A 25,237-nucleotide genomic window follows, 5' to 3' on the forward strand; every position below is an offset into this window, starting at 1 on the left:
AAATATGTAATTATTTATTTAATTTTAACAACAAAAACGTCTACATAGTTTCACTAAATTATCAGTATTTTTGTATATTGTATTAAATGTGAATTGCATTGTCTATATAGTATATACGTACTATATATTTTTTTATTAAAGAGAATCTCTAAATAGTTGCACATAATATTTTTAAAATAATTATTTTTTCATAATCTTTCAAACCATCGAATCCTACTGTATAAATATTTCAAAACTTATGTATTATTGCAAGTAAATTTACTTGATGCAAAAAAAAACATATAAACTAACAACACAAAAAATTTAAATTATGAGAATAAAATATTCATTTTCTATGCATATCCTTTTTCTTTTTAGGTAATTTTGATCTTCTTGATATAGCTAAGACATGACCAGCAAATTTTTTTAAAAAAAATATTGGTTCAATTAGTTTCTTAACAAAAATAGACTGAAGGGTGATTCTTGTTATTTTTTGATAGTATAGGAATGTTTTTTGCTCACTTAAATAATATAAGGATGTACATTAGATTTGAATCATAATTGAGGAATGATTTTAGCTAAAAAAATTCTCTTAGTATACATACAAGTTTTTCTGTTATTTATAGAGGAATATACTACTAGAAATTGAGAAATTAGCTATGGAAAAGTTTATGCCTAAATAATAAAAATATGTTGATCTCATTTAACTATGAATTAGCGACGGACTATGAGTAATTCAATTAGTTAAGACCATTTTAGTGACAAATTAACAAGGAATTGCCTATAATTTTGTAAACTTCATATTTTCTTGTAGTGATTATTTGGCTCGCGTAACATATGATCTTCCTGATGGAGCATTTCTATTGGGCATAGATTCTAAGAAGGCATAAGGCATAAATTATCATTTAACTTGATTTTAATTGATATCTATGTACTTCAACTTTGACAATTTTAAAAATATAGCTAATAAATATTATAATAAAAAAATTGAACTAAAAATTGATTAAAAGTATTTAAATTTGAAAATGAATTAGATTTTTTAAAATAAATAAATCCTTAGTTTAAAAACAAAATCCACTATAGAAGAGTTCTAAATGAACCCCCTCCTTTAATTTATCATTTTTCCGATATTGAAAAATATTTAATTTAAGTATATATTTAAATTTAGAAGTGGAAATAATTTCAAAAAAAAATTATAATAAACATGGTAACACTTACAAGGATATAAAGTTGCTAATTCAGAAAGTCTGGAAACAGATGATGGAGATGAGAGTAGGAAAGGGTGTTACCATTTAGAAAAATCAATTTGGATTCATGTTAGGGTATTCTACTACGAAAGTCATTTATCTTAAAGAGGATAACTGTGGAAATATATAGAAAACGAAAAGGGAATTATATATGATGTTCGTTGATCTTGAAAAGGTCAATTATAAAGTCTAAGAAAAATTTTCTAGAGATGCATGTACACTAAAGGTACAACAGTGGCTAGAGGACATAAATAATGGAGTCAAGACTCAAGCGGAGACGGGCTTGCACCAGGGACTAGATAAAAATTTAGAGTGCAAATTTAGTGATGCCATGCATGAGGTAGAAATGAAAGTGAGGCTTGACTCATCAGAAATCCCTAAGAGAAACAATATCTTAGATCTTTAATTGAGGAAAGTATCGATGATGATTTGACACATTGTATTTGTGTGACGTCAATGAAGTGAAGTCTTGCCTATGGAGTCTTGTGTGACCATAAACTTAAAGGTAAGTTTAACATAGTAATATATGTTGTTTTAATATATTATTTCAATTATTGCACTATTCTTTTAATATTGTTATTGTTTTTATATTAGTTGTTATATCAATTATTCATCATTTTTATGTTTCATACTTAATTATGATTTGTTGTACTTTAGTCGGGTTTTCACACCTCGAGCCTGCATCTTGAACGTGGCCGGCACTCGAAGACCGTTACTGATTTCGAGCAGCGGACCCTTGCCTGGGACTTAAACGCAAGAGATAACTCATGAGATAACTTAAAAGAAATACTTAGCCAAAGTGGCAACTCGTGTCTTAACCGTTTACAACTGAAAAGAATAAGACTAAAGAACTATAATAGTTGTCTATAAAGCCTCTAAAAATACATGTTATATATATTTTTAGAGGTTTTATAGACAACTATTATATGAAGTTTGTAAAACAGTGTAAACAACTTTGTTCGTTAAAGAGATGCAATAACAAACTCAACTTTACTTCTAAGATAAAGTAGTATAATTTCTGTCAGAGATTCTCTAACCGACAACCACCACTATGAGCCTGAGCCTAAGTGTTGATACAACGTCTTGTCCGCGCTGCCAGAACTGTCATATACTTTGTCGTCGCATAGAACTACTTAACTTAGTGGATCTACTAGCTTAACTTATGTGATCATCTAAAAAGTATGACTCATTAATACCCATAATGGTTACATGGCTTATGGATACTTGAGTTATTATAAACTCGCGTTCCCATATCGATGTCCAATACTTCTCCCAATAATATACTTAGCTCGTATGTTTTTAAAACAACTTGTTTCTTTGGATTAAGGTAATTACTCAACACTTAGCTTAAAATCTCTCTTGGAATCAATGTTCCCTTTCTTGTTGAAATGTGAAAATATTTATGAACTCTTAGGAAATATTTAGTTCCCTTATAATTTTTGAGAAATGAACTCAAACTCTTTACTTTTTACTTAACTTGAAACTTGAGTCTTAAAAACATCTCTAAGGGAATACTTAGTTCCCTTGTAACTTTTTGAGAAATGAACTCAACTCTTTACTCTTTACTTGACTTGAAACTTGAGTCTTAAAAACAAAGTTAAAATATTGCTAAATACTCTTGAAAATTTTTAAGAACTTTGTTTTGACTTGTTTCTTAACTTTTAGACTTGACTCTTAACTTCTTTGACTTTTATCTTAACTTTCCTTGAATTGGATTATAGACTCAAGGTTGATGATCTCATGTTTATGGATGATTTCATGATGTTTAGATGTACCTTAGAGTGTTCAAATCATCACTAAGGAACTAATACGAAAAAATGAAGGAAGAATGGAGAGAATTGGGTCCCTGGCACTCTAAGAGGCGTAGGGCGTTAGTCCACAAATTACAGAGAGTTGGGTAGGGCCCTCTGGCTGGCGCGGCGCCCCAAGGCCCTACGAATAGATATTGGTCTGTGGGGCTTTGAGAGGCGTGACGCCCCAACCCCCTTATCTAGGTGTTCTCGACTTTTCTCCTTAGTTTTTTTTTTATCTCAAATCCTCTAAACTTCCATGGTTCTTTCCCCAAACACTTAGGATCATTAGTACTATCAATATACAATAGATTCAACCCAAAATTACACCCGGAAATATGAATCAAACCATTAAGAAACTTCAAGAACACAACCATCAAGAACTCAACGAATTTTCAACAATGTTATTCGAGAACTCATTTTCTTAACATTCAAACACCTTAAATTCACTAAGTTAAAAAAAGATTGGTGTGTGGGTGGACTAACCCAACACTATGTGATCTCACATACTTTATAGGGATCATCCTTGACGAATTTCACATGCGAAGCTTAAATGTTCTTGGCGACTTCTTGATTTCTTCTTTTTTTCTCCTCTTCTTTCTTTTCTCCAAGCCCTAGTGTGAATTCTATTTTTTCTAAACTAAAGAAGTCTTGTTTTACCCCAATTAATCCCTAAAAATGAATTAATATAATTAGGTAGGAAAAGACAAATTTGTCCTTCCCAAATCTAGATTGGACTTCCTTAATCCAACAAATCAATTTTAAAAGGCATAACTCACTCATATAAATTCAGGATCGCGTAAACTTGGCGGTGATGGAAAGATCATTCCAATCATATCTGGAACTACACCTAACTCATCCTCGGCTAGGAGTTATGGTCGTTTGAAGTTGGCCAAAAACTCACTTTTAACTTACTCAAAGATTTCCAGATTTCCTTATATTTCCTAAAAGTAACTATTTTCATATTTTATACTCTTTTCTAGTTCTTTCTAGTTGCGAGATGTTACACGGATATTCTTCAGAAATAATTTTTTTATCTTTACGGGATAATGATAATATCTACGTATATTCTATACTTCTCAAACTTCACTTGTAAAATTTTATTGAATATATTATTGTTGTTAGCGAATAAATATTAGAGTAATTTTTTTAATAACAAAGTTTGGTTTTTTTGGGGTGACAGTGAAAAAGCAACCAGTTCCACTAACTATATACAATTACTTCATTGATCTTTATTAGATGACTAATCGATTACACACCTCTTGTGGTACACCCATCACCTATATATCTACTAACACACAAAAGATAAGGTGGGCGGTCATCCTCTATTTGACATCAAAGAAAAGAAAATTAATATAACCTATTAGTAGAAACATATATATACATATATCTGTGGGCAAAAACTGATAAAATCAAGTTGACTTTAAAATGAGAAAATAAAAAATATAAAAATAAAATAAACAAATTATCATAATAAGAAGGTGGTGAAATGTATGCAGAATTTAGAGTGCATGCACGAACCATACATGAAGTAAGAAGCAAAAGAATTAAGAGCAGCTCTTCTACATGACAATAAATAAATAAACATATAAATAAGAAATTACTACTTGTTATATTCTTTTATCTCACGCTGGGAACGTAAATGTCCATATGGTAATAAACGTGAGACCTATAATATATATTGTATATTGTCCACAAACATATATATATATATATATATATATATACACACACATAATATATGTTACGTGTTTATTTATGTAATATTATATTTGTTGTATCTCATATATAAAAGACTGCGTGTGAAAATAAATTAACAGTCACGGGAGAACAACACATAGCATTTAATAAGAAAAAAATATAGACTGATAGTTAGGTATATCCCAACACTATACAACTAGTTATTCTTTTACATTTTTTCTTATGTCACTATATATATAAAGCTCTTTGAGAGACAAAAGCAAAATTGTAAAAACATAAAAACTTGCAATTTAGGTTTTTTTTTTTTTTAAGAAGAAAAAAAAAAGTATCATGTCTCACATAGCAGTGGAGAGAAACAGGAGAAGACAAATGAATGAAAATCTCAAGGTTTTGCGTTCCTTAACTCCTTGTTTCTACATCAAAAGGGTACTTCTTCTTCTCAATTTTCTCAAATTTTCCATACTTTTGAGTCGGTATAATCATCTAGCCGGTGTCCAAGCCAGAATTTTCAATAAGGAATTAGGATTCAAAAGGGATTCAGTATCCAATATATACATAAAAATAATTTAACCATATAAACAATTATAATTTTTCATTGAAGACTGTTCGAATGAATCTCCCTTAACCCTACCTGACTCCGCCCCTGGATATTCGTCTCACCTTTTCCTTTTGGATTTTTTTTGGGGGGTTAAAACAGTTCGTTAGTTATTACTGTTTGTGATGATTATATTTTGAGTTTTGGTAGGTATTTAAACTGTGAAATTATCAATATACGTACATATCGGAGTGATCATAGTATCGATCGATTCGAGTGTATGTTTACCTATGACTACTTGTAATTCTTTATCATTGTATGTCAAGCACAATAATTTGGTTATAAATAGGGCTATAACTCGTTATAACCAGTTAAATTGCGTTGAAACAATATAAAATTCTTTATACTGTCAGCGTATATTACTTAGCGATGCAAATATATATTGGAGGAATTAGAAATACCAAAAGGTGTGTTGGTTTGAAGTATTGAATAAGTACCAATTAAATTTAGGGTTTGATTTTTCGATTTAATTCTTCTTTTTCTTGTTCTAATCTTATTTGTAATTGAACTTGAAGGGTGATCAAGCATCAATAATAGCAGGAGTGATTGAATTCATCAAGGAATTACACCTTGTTCTTCAATCTCTTGAGGCGAAAAAGCGACGAAAGAGTCTAAGCCCTAGCCCTGGTCCTACTACTCCAAGGCCATTGCAACTAAGTCCTACACCTGAAAGTAGTCCATTTATTACTCATAATAATAACTTCAAGGAACTTGGAGCATGTTGTAATTCTCCAGTGGCTGATGTTGAAGCAAGAATATGTGGGTCAAATGTTATGTTGAGAACAATTTCAAAGAGGATTCCAGGTCAAATTGTGAAGATAATCAATGTGCTAGAGAAACTTTCTTTTGAGATTCTTCATCTCAACATCAGTACCATGCAGGATACTGTTCTATACTCCTTTGTCATCAAGGTGATCATCATATATCCCTTTAATTATTTCTAATTTGGAAATTCACAATAACTACGTCTCAGTCTCAAACTTTTTCTTCACACAATAATACTAATATACTTGTTGGTAGTGTCAATTCTTTTGAATAGAGATATACATTTTCTTAAAACTAATGTGATCAAGTTGACTATAACCGTAACCTTACATTTTCATGTGTGTTAATTGATTAATATGAAAGTGAGGAAAGAGATAATGATTCGTATATAAATATATTCCATATGTGATCGTGATCATTAATTTGGCGTTAAAGTCTTTAATCATCTTATCTAAAAGTTTAAGATCATTAGCACATGCCTTTATGTGTAAGCTTGATTCAATTTTACACAAGAACTTTGATTATAGCGTGTAATTATATCATCTAAAAACTTAAATCGTTAAAAGACGGTACACTTTCATATACTTTATTACATTTTCTTCACCCTACACACGTCTTCAAAGTCTAATATTTTTATTATTCTTGTAATGCAGATAGGACTGGAGTGCCAACTTAGTGTGGAAGAGCTAGCACTGGAAGTTCAAAAAAGCTTCACCTCATCTGATGTTTTATGTATCAACGAGATATAGATCAATTTACAAAATTAAATAATACTCTAGTAATATCTAGCTAATTATGTACTCCCCATCTAATATTTATCTTCTTATGCTTTATTGCTATATATCTTTTGGATATATGTATACAAAGTGTAAGAAGATAATTTTGGAATGTAACAAATAATTTCCAACATTTTAAGGTTGGATTTAGTATGTGAAATGTTGCACTATTATATGACTAGATATACTTCTGAATTAGAAAAATTTGAGGATATATATTAATACGTACTATTATTTTATTTATATATAGAAAGATAGACTTTATCTTTGTATCTTTTTGTTATTTTATATGTTATTATAAGAGAAGAAAGTAGTTGCATGCAGTACTTGGGTTTTAAATATATATATATTTTTTTTCATGTTGCAATGGATGCTTTACAACGTTATTAATTATATTGTGTCTTATTTGGACGTTAATTACTCAAGTTTGGATATATCATATATGGATTACACCCAATCTTTTACTCTGAAAGTGATCAAATTAAGTTCATGAAGCCAAACTCATTGTTTTTCTTTTTCCTTACGGTATGGAGTCCGCATTAGAACCCCAATTATATTCAGATCACACACTATAAAATTAATTTAAAATGGTGCTTTCAACAGAATTTCCTCCATACATCTAGGGTTCGAACCTAAAATCGTGAATTAAGAATGAAGCAATTCCATCCCTCCGCCTGACACATGTTGGTAATCTCAGTCATTGTCGTCTCATTTGTCTTGATGCCAAATAACTAACGAGAATTCTGAATTTTAATGAATTTTATAATATAGTAGTTTAAAGTCCAAGGTGTAGTAACTGATATTAATTAATATTGTTTCGTTATTTATTTTAATTGATTATTATGAGGTTAGTTATATCATTAACATTAAACATTAGAATACCTAGCCTACTAAAACTGAATGAAGGAAAATCTCTTTGACTACCTATGTCTATAATATATAGAGAGAGAATTTTTCAGTGTTTGAACTATAGAATAATTAAAAGCTTTTGGGAAAAGGAAAAAGAAATTACTATAAAAATGACACTAATTAATACCTTTTGTATTTTATAGTTAGAATTCGGCTGGGAGTCGTTTGTCATGAGGTATAAGGTAGATTAATTGCCCTATCATTTTTATTTTAGTGATAGAATAAATCATATCGTATTTCAAGATCACTTATTCTGAAATAATTAATTTTGAATAATCTGTCCCAACCAAACAAAGGATAGTTCAAAGATGTTTTTGTGATATTCAACATTTTGTAACCTTTAATTGGACTTGGCCCAACAATTTAAATATGGGAAAATTGTATATCATAGCAAACTAATAACATAAAATAAATGGAGTAGCTAGGGTTTGATTTAATTGTGCTCCATAGCAAATGTTAGCTAAAGTTTGTCAGGCGTCTCTCTCCCAAAAATCTCGCTCGCCACTCTCCATTCTCGCTCGCCTCTCTCGCTTTATACACAGAAGTGTATAATTTTGTTTCTGTTCTGTATAAAGCGAGAGAAAATTGTATATACACATGCAAAAATATATATCTTCCTGTTATATACTTAATTATACAATTTACAAACATTTTACTTCAAATATTGCAGAGAAAAAGGCCAACGAATTACACAATTGTGAATTATACAATTGCAGTGAAATAAAAGTTTCTCTAGCTTTATACAACAGAAGTGTATATATTGTGTTTCTGTTTTTGTATAAAGCGAGGAAAAAACATATATTTTCTTGCTATACACTTATAATTATGCAATATACATACATTTTAATTCGATTCAACTGTATGCAAAGCATATTTTATAAAAATATTGCAGCGAAATAGGCAGCGAATTATACAACTGTGCAGTATACAATCACAATGAAATAGGATAGCGAATTATACAATCACAGCGAAATAGGCCAGCGAATTATACAATTTAGGCCAGCAAATTATACAATTATATATATATATATATATAGCGAATTATACAGTTTTATGTTTGCTATGGAGCGCAATTATGCAAACTTTGCTATAGAATACAAAAATGAATTTTTTGTTTGCTATATGTGAAAGTTGCCCTTTAAATATCACAACATTCTAACCTTTGCAATTGGGCCGCCCAAAATAAATGTCTTTTATTTTCTTTGTTTGTTGTTTTGTTTCTCATTGATTACTAACGGCCCATTTGGGTTTGAAATGTTTTTTTTTCTTAAAAAAAGTGAAGCTTTTATTATGTTTTCTGAAAATCAAAACAACATAAAACAATTTAAATGTAGATATTGATGACACATATTAATCATAATGGAGGAAAAAACTTACCAGCACCGGTTGTAATACAAAGATCTCCAAAAATTCAATTACTAAAATTAATCATCATGCAAAATTATATTAAGAGGATCATGCCTTTTAATTAAACTCATATTATAATCCTCCTCCAAAGTCATAAATCATAAGTATCTGTTAACTACTCTATTATTTCTTCAAATGTTGGTTACCTATCACGCAGAAAATAATCAATAGGAAAATAATTAAGACGTGGGGTCCCCAAATACTATAATTTCTCCGTCTAGTTTTACTTATCCAATATCGACTTGACTCACTTCTTAAGAAGCAACAAACAAAATGATAATTTTATCATATCACTATTTGAATAAATAAAAATAAATTGTTTTTCAATTTTCTAAACTGAAGCAAAAGTGTACAGAAATAGTAAATACTATTTAAGAAATGTGAATGTATATCAAAAAAAACAAAAAAAGAAACTTTGGTTAATCTTCTTCATGATTGCTTTGCCACATGAAACTAAGTACTATCTAATTGTTTGTTTAGTCAAATAGACATATCCTCTCTCACATGCATTGTGTATATTCATGTTGGTAATCATCATTATTCCTTCTTTTTTAACTTTTTCATTTTATTTTTTTTTTTTAATTTCTTTGCTTTTTTGTGTTCATCCCTTACTCAAGACTCTACTTCTCTCACATGAATATTGCATTTCCCCACTTTTTTAGGGTTCTTTTCTTCATTGTCTTTTTATTCAGAGTTGTTGTCTGTCTTGTTGTTTACTTGGACAAATGTTGATTTCCAAAGAGGGAGTTTTGTTTCAAGTGTCAGTAATCTTACTTTTAATTATGAGATCAAAGACTTTAACTTTGACCAATAAAATGACCATTAACACCCTAAATACATGCTCAAATCTCAATAACATGTTCACCTAGACCTAGTTCTAGATTAGTCACACATACTTATATACATATATATGTACTTTTTTTGTTATATATAATGAAGTGATGGTAAATGAGAGGCTAAAATAATAATAAGGAATTGTTTATATAGAAGTGGTGTGTTATTACTCAAAAGTAGCACAAACACAAGCATACTATATAGTTTAGGGGAAATGTCCACAATTATCAAATGTACTACAAATTCAAATGAGTCAAATCATTTTATAAAACTCCAAAATTCATGGTCCCAACACCTTACTATACCTAAAAGTGTTACCATTTTGTTTGAACTTATAACCTCAATAAATATAATGGTCCAAACAGAAACAACCCATCATCACATACCAAATGCCCACATATCATGTCTCCTGGCCCAATAGTTTAAAATCCAATTTGAGTTTAGTTTTTATGTAAGGAAAGTCATTTTTTACGCTCAGTGAGAATCTGTTTGGTCAAGCATCTAAAATCGTGTCATCTAGAGTATTTAAATAGTTCACTTCAAAAGGATATGTTAGTGCCACGAAGAAGTCATAATTCAAATCGTTGAATCATCTATTGGGCCTTCATACATATATTAATATTAGAAAAATCAAAAATTTTGACGAAAGAATCTATCACGAGAGTCGCACAAATTTTTCAATAAAAGAAAAAGGAGTTAATTTTTCATGAACTTTGTTCATGCCAATGAAAATTTCTTCATAAAATGATCATATTTTTTTAAAGAACTTGTCGGTAATAAATATTTAATATCATAGAAATAAACTTTAACCATTTTGGGTTTCCAAAAGATGGAATTAGTGACAACATGTATATGAATTATTTGTGTGACTTCATTATTATCATATTACTTCAAATGTACACGTAAATTAATTGTGATGTAATACACTGTATCAATATTATCTCCCTTAATCTTGTGGAAGTAGCTAGGAATATAATGATCATGTATATTTACTTAGATACACCATGACGAAATAATACATAAAATATAAATACTATAGTTTTCAACAAGCTTTTTCATGTACAAATAATTATGACATGCCCATTACGTCATTTTTTAGGAGACGTTAGGTATGAAATATAAAATATAATAATTTTGAGATAAAATACGGAATCATTTTATCTTATATTAGATTGAAGGTATTAGATAGTTATTAAATTAATTATTCAACCATTTATTCATTGAGGGAACAAATTGTTTCATATATATATATAACAAGATAACTTATTTCAAAATAATTTATCTAAAAATAATTAATATTGGTATAACTTGTTTCTAATCGAACAACCCGCGAGGAAATATCCTCATTTTAATTGGCAAACTAAAAGTAAAAAAATAAAATAAAAAGATGATATAAGGCTTTGTAAAAATATCTAGAGAAGAGGGAGGTGCACATGAATTATCAGTCAGAGATCTTAAAAAAAATGCTTGACATGCTAGAAGATATTTTCATGCAAAATATTTTTTTTTAGGAAAAGTTACTTTTGTGTTTGATTTCCTAAAACTCTATTTTAAGAAAAATATTTTGCATCAAAAACCACTTATTAGATGAAAGTCGTTAATTTTCCTTTACAACAGTCTAAATTCGTTAATCAATATTGTATTTTCTTTTTTCATATTTTTAAGAAAATATAAACTAAAAGAGTGATTTTGACAGAATTATTTTTATCTTGGTCGATCTTAATTTAATTTCACTGTTTTTTTCATCATACTAATCTCTTTACACCTTTATTGATTACGGTTAAATATAAAAATGAATAATTAATTGTAAATCAACTATTGTTACTAAGCATGATTATTAGAATTATCCGAATGGAGTATACTATTTATATTAATTAGTCAATGTGTTTGATAAATAATTGAGAGAATAAGTAAATATAAATAAATTAAAATTTATTTATAATATATTGGACATAAAATTAAAATTTTATTTTTAATATTTACAGTCACATTCAAAATTTTAAAATAGAATTAATTAAGAGTGTAATTTAACAGGAGCCTTTAAGTTGAAACGGGGGGAGGAGTGAGGACTTTAGTCACTAAAAATGTAATGTTAATCAATTTTAACTTTTTATTAGTGAGCTTAAACGATTCTTTAATCATTCAGATTTCCACGCTAATTCCTTTGTGATATAACATTCTTTTTTTCCTCCTACTTTATTGGAGTAATTCCTACTTAATTATTTTATACGTGTGAAAATGATATTACAAATATTAAATTATCATGATAAAAGTTACAATTTTTAAATAATTCTTTTATTACTATTACGATATTTGATACAATTTTTGACATATATTCGACATTTATATTAACAAAAGAATATCGTATCAAAAATATATTATTATGTCAATATTAGTCATTTAGAAAAAAAAATATTTTTCTATTATTTAAAAAAAAAAAAAAAAAAAGGAAGCGGCGAGAAATTGTGTTTGGTTTCTAAATTGGGACCCACCGTACTTCCAAAAAAGATTCCGTTTACTATCCGCACAAAAGGTGTATAGCAGGCTAAACGCCAATTATCGCCGTTAATGATGCTTCCGTCATCGTTTAAATTTCTGTTGATTTCCTCATTTACCCTTCGTAAAATCATTTAATTGCTCTTCCTTGCCACTTTACCGTTTCAATTTGTTCAACCAACGCCGTTTTGTTCGGCTTGGCTCGACTCAATAAGCCATTGAGCTATTTTCTCTCCTTTTTTTTGGTGTGTGTTTACATTTTGACCCCAATAGTTTTTTTATAATTGCATTTGAAGGGAAAATGTAGTAAATGAGGTTTTAATTTATTCATTGGAAATTGTAAGGAAAATTGGAGTAAATGAGATAAGGAAAGAAGAATGCAAGTTGGGATTTTCATATGACAAGAGGTGAATTGAGAGTTAGTTGTAGGGTATATAATGTTGACTGATTTTTTAAAGACATTTAATGGGGCATGTACCTTTGGGATATGAATTAAGTTTTATACTTAGGTGAAATTTTAATTTTAAAAATATAGAAGTTATATGCATCAACTACAAAACTTAGGTAAAGAAAATTTTAGTAGCTTTTTGATTGATTAGCTCAATTTTTAATTTGTTGGTGAGATTTGATTTTCACATTGTAGATTTCTTTCTAACTTTTCTTTTCCCTATTCCTAGCTAAGATTTAAAAATAAATAAAAAGAATATAAGGTGGCAATTAAGACGGATAAAATTTACGTGCATCGGGTGTTTACGTCGATTTAATATATGCATGTTACGTGTTTAAATTTATAGTTTATTTTACTCAATTTTAATTAATTAACATGTATTAAAATATATATATCAAAATGTATCGAATAAATTTATATATATAAAAAAATTATATTATTTTTTTAAAAAAAATGAAACATACAACTTTTCTGGCGGGTCTGGAAATGACTATAAGTCAAAAAATTATTAACACCCAAAGTTCTAACTCCAAAACTTATTACTATGTTATTTCTATTGAAACTAAATTTGTTTTCGTATTTTGATTTTTGAAAAGTAAACTACAAGATATTTTTTGTCTCCTGTTATTCAAGTTTTCTTATTGAAAACTTAATTTTAGTTATTGATAGTTCGGTTTTTGAGTTAGTTTTCTTATTCATGTGATTTAAGTTCTGATTTTGCTTAACTTTGTTTAACTTTACGATATTATAAAATAGTTGACCTCACAATAAAGCTAAATAGAGTTCTGATAGAGTATATACGAATAATGCTAAATGGAGTGTATCAGTAATTTTGTATTAATAATGTTGATATTAATAATATTTGTATTTATTATTTCTTATGCATTATTTGATTTAACGTACTAAATATAATAATATGTATTGCATAAAAAAAATTATTTACAAATATATCATTCAAAAATAATTGAAAAAGTTACAAAAAAAATTTGAAGGACAATGAGATCTTTAACCATGGTAATGGATACACTAAAATGGTTGAGGATTTGAAGAATTGCATCACAATACAACTGTACATTGCCTTATAGATTAGTAATTGCTTGTTGGTTAGTTACATAACATAATTGTTTATGCAAAGTGTACTTAGTTGGATAGGTTAATTATAGTGTTTAGTTAGTCGATAATTTTGTATAAATAGATCAACATACAGTTGTAAATCTAAATATTGAAAATATGTTGTATAACAATCACAATTTCCCTCCTCTCTGATTTTTTATTTCCTTCGATTCTCTACGCATTTCCATGGCGGATATTCATGAGTTCTGAATAAAAATTCCTTCTATTACTAATATCTAAAAATTCATAGTACTAGTAATACGCATACACATTTTAATACACAATAGAGTGTATAATTAATTTAAGGGGAACTTTCTCATATGGCCACTCCAAAATAGCTCAATACGTTTCATAGTTATAGCTTGCTAATTACGATTTGTAGCTGCATGCTATAGGGATGAGAGTGGCGAGCGAGATTGGGAGAGGGAGGAGAGAGGTGAGAGAGAGAGGACAGCGAGAGGAGACAGGCGAATTATATATATATATCGAATTGTGTATGTATATCTGCAAATAATTGTATAAATATAACTAATATACATATGTATTTGTCTATTCGGCAAGTGAGATTGGGAGAGGAAGGAGAGAGGGAACGAGAGAGGGCATAGAGTTGAGAGAGTGGTATATATTTATGTAATTGTGTGTGTGTGTGTATATTTATATATATATATATATAACTGATATACATATGTATTAGTATATCTGGCGAGAGAGGGATGAGAGGGGCGAGCGACATTAGGAGAGAGAAGAGAGTGGCGAGCAAGAAATGCAAGAGAATAGAGATATGCTAATTGTATTTGTATATATGTGTATAATTCGTACTTGTACATGTACAAAAGAGGACAAGTGGCGTAATTAAAACTAAAATTAAGTTGTGAGCCATATTTGATTCAAATTATAGCTATATTAGCTAATTAACTAGTATATATTTATTTTTTACATAATTGTCTCCTAATTTAATCGTACATAGCATGTTAATCAAGATATTTTTAACACATAGAATTAATATATGCATTTCCTTTGCTAATTATACACTCTACCAAACAATCCTAACCACCTTTTAACTTATCAACCAAATAGGGAGGAAAATAACCACAGTTTGAATTTTACTTCACCACTCCAACACCTATACTCCAAATGAAATGTGATGTTGATGAAATAAAAGACAATGCATATGATCAATAAATATATATACACTCTTCCTATGTTAGATAATTGGGATCAATAAAGGATTAGCAAGGTCCATATTCAAATGTTGGGCAAAATCAACACTCTTTAAAATTCTCTATATAGTTTTGATATTTAAAAATAAGACACTAAAATAAAAGGTTGAGTAAATATAAATATCCATTTTATTCATAAAGAAAAAAATGAACAAATAATATGGACATGAATAATGAGTTGTGGGGTGCAAAGGCAGTGGGCAAAATATAGCCAAATCCCATCATATCATGTGATCTTTCAGTACATAATATAAAATTCCTCGATTATTGAGCTTTGAACTTAAGAATTTCCATTGGAATTATAATTATAATTATAATTTCCCCACCACCCTCTAAACTCTCCCTTTTTTTGACTTCTATTTTCACTTTAATTTAATTAAATGAGTAAAGCATAATGTATTCATTAAAAATAGCATACTGTGTCCTCTGCTATTCTAATGTTGTTAAAGGTGTAGTTAGTATGCACCAAAATGAGAGGTTTTAGGGTAAAAGGTGTGACCTAGCTACTACTGCAGCCTAAAGTGTTTATGTTAGGGAAACATTGAACTAAAACATTATATTTTGCTTTGTCCCACACAATTCACTAATAAAACAAGAGACAACTTAATGTATGTTTTATGTCATTCACACATATTCTTTTATGTAACATGCATGTTTTTCCCCTTCAAATTCTAGTAATGCCTTCACATTGATTTGAATGGGCTTCTAGCTTATGATCCCCACTAGCTACCCTCTTGAACTTTATGTTAGCACACGAACAGCGGCAAAGCTCAAATTTTCAATAAAGAATTTAATATCTAAAGAAGTGAATAGAAGAATTAATTAAATGAGGGTTCAACATTTTTTATATATACACATATATATATATATATAAAATAGTCATGTATAAATAGTAATATTTCTGTCAAAGGGGGTTTAGATGAACCCGTGAAAGTATGTTAGTTCCACCCTTGCTTTGTGGGTCGTTTGCTTGATAGATATAAAATAAGTTATTTATATATTAATTTTTATATAATTTATATGACTTTTAATAGATAGAAAGAAAAAAATATTTACATATAGAATTACACAATCGAAAAACATATATAACTAATTCATATATAAATTATTAAAAAATCTACTTATTATTTTATATAAAAGATATATTTAATCCTTTCAAAAACTATAGTACATGCATAAAATTAAAGCTGCCTTTTATACCTAATGACCTTTTTTTTCTCTCTAATACATAGTGCATCTGCATCCTACCAAGTGTTCCCTTTATATCTACATAGTGTTTTGCGCCATAATCTTAATGGTTAAAAATTAAATTGATTTTTATTTTTTTGGAATAGAAAAAAAAGTTTAAAATATTTTTTTAATTTGCCATGTGTTCGCAATTCGCAATAGAGCTCTGATTAAATTTAGATTGCATATTATAGAGTCCATTAAAGGTGACGCTTTCAATATGATTTATTTCATTTCTAAGATTTAAATTCGAAATCTTTGATTAAAGTTCAAATAATTTTACCATTACATCACAATTCATGTTGATCATTTATTTAATTTTTATCCATCAAAAAAGATATATTTTAGATATTTATATATAAAAAACAAAAAAAAGATATAAAATTAGCTACCTTTTTAACGAAAGAGATATATTATGTCTAAATCAAAAATATATTTAAACTTTTTCCCATGAATTTGTGCCATAAAGTGGGCAGTTGTTTCAAAAATATTTCCGTTTATTAGGGGGGAGAAAATCAATCCTTTTTTTTTTTTGGGCAAACTTTTGATTTTTTATTTATTCAAAGATCAGTACAACCTCATTTGTGTCAATTACCAAAATCCAATAAACTTTTTCTTTTGCTTGTCAAATCATGAGTGTAATCTATCCTAAAAAATGTGAATTTTTTAAAAAAGATTTTACTAGGTAAAAAAATAACTTAAAAAATTATCAAACAAACAAAAAATATTTCACCACATTTTCCTTTCAAACTCCTTAGCATATAATGAGTTCTTTATATTTTTTATTAAAGTCAAAACATAGGAGATGAAAATTGAATATTATATGGTACTATATATCTGTCTTTACAGGTGAAAAGACTGAATCCACTTTTTACCCTCTAATATAACTATTTGCCAAGTGAAGTACTGTAGAACAACCCCAAAATATCTAAAACAAACTTCAATAATTTTTTTTAATTACAAAAAAAAATAAAATAGAAACACAAATCAAGTACTTAATATAATCAATTAAAATCAAGATATAAAAGGTAAAAACAAGCAGAAATTTCTAGTAGATATACTATATTCTCCTTTATTTTCATTAAAATTGAACATGAATTATAAAATATCGAATAATTATATTTTTAGAAAAAATGTAATACGCCTAAAACAAATCATGACTAGCATTCAAAAGAGAATGTATTATCTCGATGTATTAATTTTAATATAGCCAGCAAACCATATGTTTATCTCTGTACTAATCTTATCTCTTAATTAAACATATTTTAACTAAATATTTTGATAGAGACCAATAGTCTTGTCTCATATTTATTTTTTAATTCATGAGGGAGACACAAGACCTATTTTTTTATTAATTAATTCATTGTTGTAGGAATAATTGAAACTTTATATCTTTGGGAAGGAGCAGTGTGCTAACGACATACTTGGCAGGGATTTTAACTGAAATTTTTATTCGTAGAATTTGCAGAGAATTTACTATTTTTTATTAATTACTTGACCTAGAACTTGTGAATATTCCTCAAATTGTCTATATTCATCTAAGTATTATAAATTTATCTTCTTCTTTTTATTTCATTTTTTTAAACTTCGGGGTACAATATAAAATTAAAAGTATCTTGTCTAGGTAATTTCTTTTCTTATTTTTTACTCTCATCAATGCCTACATCAAACTGTATCTATTAATTATGATTAAATAACTTATCAAGGTAAAAATATATCATTATAACTTTGATAGTTCTCCTCTGAAAAATTATTATTTCTAATGATTCATAAAATTAGAATTCTAAAAATATCAAATTGTTATGTTGATCTAATTAATTTGTGGTCCTAACACTAATTTACGATATTAAATAGTCTTTTTTTCTATATATAGTTTTTATCACATCATGATTTGTGTTTCACCAAAATATCAACACTCCTATTTGCAAATTATCTGTTTAATTTTGTTGCAAGCTAAACAAATCGATATCTACGATACAATGTATTTATAATAATATCAAAATGTTCACCTCATTATGTAGGCAAAAGGAAACACGTTAATAATTATAAAAACTTGAGAAAAAAAAGGGAAATTTATTTAAAATAAATAAGGCGTATCTAGTCTAAAAAAAAAAATTGTTTGATCCATTGAGGAGTGTTATTTTATTTTTAATTCAAAAATGTGAAAAGCAAAAAGTAGAGTTAGTAACAAAAGTCTACTTTTATACCAACTGGTCAAATCATATAACATGGAGCCTTTTTTCCAGAAGAAAACTGAAAGTATGTCTGATATCTCAAGATATACATTTATGTTACTGTACAAATCTTATTGAGAAGACTAACATAGGTTCCTTTATTCAATTACTAGTAAATCAAGTAAATCAACGTGAATTATGATGAGATGATTCTAATTATGAATCTCAATTCTTTGAGGTAAATCATCTACAAATTAAATTCAGTTGTATTTTAATGTGTTTCATAAAAAAATAAATTATAATTCTAAAGTGATACATAAAGAACCTCAAATCAATACTTTATTTTTTTTTTATTTTACATTATTTAATACTAAATATAATTTTAAACTAAAAACAGTATATTTTCTTCGGAGGGAAGTACTGAAAGCATTCATAAATTTTGTATGAACTTTTAGTTTTATCCTTGAACTATTGACAACTTTAAGATATCTCCAACCCAAATATCAAATTGGTTATAATTAACTTCAATTCACTGCACCAAATTTTACACAAAAAAATATTTTTCTCTCTTCTTTATTATATTATTATTTTTTATTTTATTTATATTTTCTTATTTCATAAAACAAATTCTTTCTGTAACATTCACCATATATAATTCATATTATTTTCTTTCATAATCGTTTAATATAAAATTATTGTGTAGCATAATTTTTAAATAATATAAATTACTAACAAATATTATACATTATACGTAATAATAGATAATACAAATAAAATGAAGTTATTAATGAAATACAATTAAAAAAATTACATAATGAGAAAAATTATCTTAAATTCTACATAAATATTCAACTTTCAAGATCATTATGGTGCTCCCATAAATACTCCATTAATGCATTTTGTAGTTCAAAATGATACATAGAGGTTGAAATTCAAGAAGAAAACAAAATTATATTAATGAATGTGGATGATATTGGTGATCAAAATGTTCGTGAATTTGTTCGACAAGAACAAGTTCAGCAGCTGCAATCACAACAATTTTTGACTTCATACAATTCATATTTTAATATATTGATGAATTCGGAAATAATCCATCAAATTACTAAGTTATTATTTTAATTTTTTAAAATTATTATGTTTTATTGTACTTTTTTAAATTACTATTGTATTTTATATTTCAATGTTGATGTATGTCAATTACTACTTTGTTGAATGTTTATTATATTCTGTTATTGTTTAATACCTTCTACTTCAGTCTCTAGTCTGACTCGAAGTATTTGTCAAAATACATATGAAATAGTGTTCCTATATTTGTTTGAAAATTATATGTTTGCATTTTTAATTTTTGTGAAGCGTAATTGTAGTTTATATAATTTATAGTAGAATTGACATAAATTTTTTTTTTTAAAAGTCATATATAGAAAAATTAATTTTTTAAAAAGCAAATTTTATATCTAAAATTAATATTACAAAATTATTACATAAAGAACAATTAAATATACAAGAGATTTGATTAAAACATACAATTTATATAATGCTTAGTTAAAATTTGTATAATCAAAAAGTGATTTGATGTGATGAATAGTGTTACATTAAATTTGGAGTAACACTATTCACACACCAAATTTGAAAATTGGTGTAGATTTGTAACGACCTGTTTAGTCGTTTTGAGCAGCAGACTTCAATTTTGGAGAAACTGACAGAAACGACGGACCCCACGACGGACCGTCGCAGGGTCTCATTTCAAAACACTTAGAAAAACTGAAAATTGGGTACTGAAATCAACTCTCTGAACTTCGTAACGGAATGGCAGGACGGACCGTCACAGATTCTTCAGAGAAATTGAGTCTCTGAACTCTGTGACGGGCAGCAGGACGGACCGTCGCAGGCGCGACGGGCCGTCACAGACTGCGAAATCCCAGTCTGGATCGGATTTCTTGATACGTTTTAAGGGACGTTTTTGACTATTCTTGCCTTAATTATAAAGTTAGTGGGTTAATGTAAATAAGTCTAATTACTTAAGGGTTAAAAGAGGTAACCTTAAGTTAATTAGTGGGGCATTATTGCCATCTTTTATTCTTAATTATATACTAATTAGGGTAAAAGAAAGAGGGTTTGAATAAAGAAAATAGAAAGAACAAGAGAAAGAGAGAAAAATTTGAACGAGAAAGAGGAGAAACGAAGAGGACACAAAGCTTTGGGAATTTGCTTGCTTGATTTCTAATCTTCGGTGGAGGTAGGTTATGGTTTTCATGCTTTCATAGTAAACTCTTAATAGAGAATGATATGTATTGGTAGTATTGTAAAACCCTGCTATGTGCTTAATTGTATGCATGCATGAACGTGATTATATAATTGTGATTATATTAAGCATGATGAAGTTACTGAATCCCAAATCTTGATAAAAACCTAATCTCTTTTTAATGATGATGCCTTGGTAAGGGAGAAGGCTTGATGAGTTGATAGAATGAGATTAGGGGATCGGGTGTCACGAACCGACACGTAGAATTAGGGGATCGGGTGTCACGAACCGACACGTAGATTTAGGGGATCGGGTGTCACGAACCGACACGTAGAATTAGGGGATCGGGTGTCACGAACCGACACGTAGAATTAGGGGATCGGGTGTCACGAACCGACACGTAGATTTAGGGGATCGGGTGTCACGAACCGACACGTAGATTTAGGGGATCGGGTGTCACGAACCGACACGTAGATTTAGGGGATCGGGTGTCACGAACTAACACGTAGATTTAGGGGATCGGAGTGTCACGTACCGACACAAGAGGAAGAATGAATATGAGGGAGCGGAGTGTCACGTACCGACACAAGAGAAATAAAGATAATGAATCTTGAAAGATGTTAATATACTCAATCTAATGAACATGATTCCCAAATGAGTATGGTGTTGAGGCTTGAGTCCTCATGTGTGAACTTGACGGAAATTGTTAATGATATAGTGCTTGTTGTTGCTACATGTTGAGTATCATAGTTGATTTTATGATATTACTTGGTATATATTGTTTTCTATTTTGAGTTGGCCGATGATATCTACTCAGTACCCGTGTTTTGTACTGACCCCTACTTTATGTTTTCTTCTTGTTTATTTGTGGAGTGCAGCAAATGTGCCATCGTCTTCAACTCAACAGTAATTTAAGCCAGTCTTACTACATCGGAAATTCAGGGTGAGCTAATGCTTCTAGCTTGGACTGGATCTTCTTCTTCAAGTCTTGATGCCTTGAACTTCCGGCATGGACTAGCTTCTTATGTATTTTTAGCTTTTAGAATACTCTTAGTTTAGTCATTTGATCGTAGATGTTCTTGTGATGATGACTTCCAGATTCTGGGGATAATAATTGTTATTGATTTTATTTATGAGTTTAAGTCTTCCGCATTACTTTCTGTTTATGTTATATTGAAATGTTAAGGTTTAGATTGGTTGGTTCGCTCACATAGGAGGGTAAGTGTGGGTGTCAGTCGCGGCCCGGATTTGGGTCGTGACAAGATTGGAGCTCAAAACTTACACCAAGTATAGAATTTGGTGTTGAGTTGGAGATGGTGTTAAACCACTTATTGAACTTAAATAATACACCCTCAATTTTGCAACAAGAGTTAAACATACTCGTAAATTTTCACCGAGTTTAGAAGCTTTTTTCAACACTTCTATTGAAGTTTCATTAAGAACCTTATACTCTTACAAAAGTTTGAAATCACTTGTTATGTCATATTTTATATCGAAGGTGTATCTAAGTTTAATAAGTCGAGTAAATAAGTATTTTTAAGGAGATTAATAATCTACAGAATTTTTTTTTAATAATTTACGTTAAATTTGAAAGATGAAGAAAGTGTTAGGTCTTTTAGAAATGGGATTGGATTAATGGGTATGAAAGTGCATGAAGTTAAATTTAATTAATTAAATTTGGACCAATAAAAATAATGTCACGTGTTTAATTTAAAAATTTATATATGCCACGTCATTTTCTTTTAAAATGAGTGATACTTTTAGCTTAAATTTAATCTTATACGCTCTTTTTATTCAAATAGATGAATGAAAAGACATTCTTGATCTAATAGGTGAAAAAAAAATATTTTTGGACGATTTTTAATACATTAAAAGTATTTTTAACTCTTTTCCATGCAAATTAAGGATGGGAGTGGTTTTGAAACTAAAAACTCACATAATAATGATCAGTCTTTAAATCAGCCTTTCTTTTCAGTTCCACTTATTCAATATTATTGAAGACAACTCAGATGAATTATCTCTATAGGACAAGTCAATTCAATCTTTTTTTTCTCTTAATCTTGAATGAAGAAAATGTGGTTGCTAACTATTTGTGCTTTTGCTTTTTCCCCATTTATTGTATATGTAGTTTAGTTAGATGGGGTACAGTGGATCAGCAAAATAAAGGTTGATCATAAGTCAAAAAAGGTGGAAGTTAATTAATGGCAAAGTTAACTATTTAATCATGTGATCATTTTATAGAGTAACTTAATAATATATTGGAGTATCTGAATTTCTCTAGTAACAAGAGGCAATAAAATATAAACTCGTGACTTCTATTTTCTCTAAAGCCATATTGAATGGTAGGATAATCTCATTTAGTTAAATCATATCCTCACGATATTAATTTTCGAGTTATTTTTGAATAAAATTGAATTTGGTTTCAAATCTTGAGTGGAAAGTTATGAATCATGGAAATTTTGAAAATTGAAAGGTTAAAGTTGTTAAAAAATGATTTTTAGTGTCTTTCGAAGTTCTAATCGTTGAATTTTGGGGGATGTTTTAAACCTAGGTGTGATCTTGATTGAATTTTCGAAGAATTTTGTGTTGAATAGTGTTTTAATTTTGTAGGCCTCGAGTTCGCATGGGCCTTCACTATTGCAATTTTCGCTTTAGTCAGAGTTGGTTCGCAAAAGTGAGAATGACTGTTTGGACGAGGTTCACAAAAGCGGGACCTCGTTTTAATTGGGGCTCGCTCAAGTGACATTGGAGAGGTTTTACGCATGCAATTTTAAGTGTTTAAAATCTTTGGAGACGATTTTGGAGATATTTTTTATGCTAAATCTGTAACTTTGAAACTTTAATTTATTTTTTTTGATTATTTATGGATTTTAACATAAAAATTTGAAAATATGATTGATAAATAACAAGGTTTTTCACGAATTTGAATTCTAAAATAAAACGGTGATTGTAAAACTAATTTCAAGTTCTTTTTTGACATGGTTTTCACCAATGAATTTCAAATGTCTTTGCTATTATGATTTTTGAAGTAAAGAGTTTTAGATTCAAATCTCATTTACGAAATTGAGTTTTGAGTTAAATTGACTCATTTTTTAAAGTGTTTGATTTGAGTGTTATTATTTTCAGAATCTCGTTGTGATACTTGATTGAAGCATCGTTAGGAAAGGGAAGGCCCAAGTCTTTGAATAGACTCGATTGAATTGAGGAAAGTGATTTTTTTATGCATATAAAATTAGTAGAATCACATATTTTCCTTCTTTGCGTGTGTTTGAAAAGTAATGAGAATGAAGTGATAAGTTTAATTATATCACTTGGTTAATATGATATTAAAATATTAACAATGCAAAAAGATTTTAATTCATGCTGATTAACAATAATAGTGCTTCAAATCATTTCCTCATCTTTTTTACTATATACATTGGAAGAAATTAATTCTATAAATAATTAATTTTTATTATTAATAATTATAAATACACTTTTAACACACCAAATTAAACCTTAAACAAAAAATTGCAACATATTATACAAAACATAACTAATATTAAAATACTAATATATAAATATTATTAAAACACTAATTCAATATTATTTTTATACGTCCTATTAAGCCATTGCCATTCCAACACACTTCCATGATATTTAGTCTCCGCCAATGTTTTATATCCTATATATCCCCGGTCAATTAAGGGACTTTTCTTTTACCATAACATTATTTGTTTTTTCTAGGGGTAACTTTTTATTTTATTTTATTTAAATAGTATGTATCTAGACACAAAAATATCAAATTCATTTTGAGTTTATATTTTTAAATTTTGAAAAACAGCTTATAACCAATTTTCTAATTTAGTTTTGAAGCTGAAAAGCTTTAACAGCTTACTTTTTAATTCTTATGTAGTTGTATAATATATTTCAAATATTTTTAGCCTTTCTGATCTGAACTAAATTAAAAACTACTTTTTCTTTCCTAATTTATGCGTCATAATTAAAAATATATTTTAAAATATAATATATTTTTTGTTTAATCCTCAATTTTAAATTATGTCAGGTAAACTAGGAAAGAAAAGTATGATTTTAGAAAATAAAGAAGAAAATACTTTTTCTTTCTTCAAATTCATCATTTTTCAGACAAATAATATTTTTAATAATGCACAAAATCCTTCAAAGATAAATAATTCAGACACAATGTAGTATTCATTCCTTTTAAAACTCTTTATTTCCCTTATTTCATTTATATATTGAACCAACTATAACAAAATGAAAAAAATAATAATTTAGGTTATTGAGAAAGTTTTTTAAAAAAAATTATAATTATTT

General features: G+C 28.4%; 1 protein-coding gene across 1 annotated transcript; it reads left to right on the plus strand.

Moving 5' to 3' along the window:
* Positions 1-4,947: 4,947 nt before the first annotated feature.
* LOC101246861 (transcription factor MUTE) lies at positions 4,948-7,121 on the plus strand. The gene is made up of 3 exons (XM_004229517.4): positions 4,948-5,143; positions 5,828-6,223; positions 6,731-7,121. The coding sequence occupies exons 1-3, from the start codon at positions 5,048-5,050 to the stop codon at positions 6,824-6,826; spliced, it is 588 nt and encodes a 195-aa protein (XP_004229565.1). The 5' UTR covers positions 4,948-5,047; the 3' UTR covers positions 6,827-7,121.
* The last annotated feature ends 18,116 nt before the right edge of the window (positions 7,122-25,237 follow it).

Source organism: Solanum lycopersicum, chromosome 1 (genome assembly GCF_036512215.1).
Source record: "Solanum lycopersicum chromosome 1, SLM_r2.1".
Taxonomy (NCBI): domain Eukaryota; kingdom Viridiplantae; phylum Streptophyta; class Magnoliopsida; order Solanales; family Solanaceae; genus Solanum; species Solanum lycopersicum.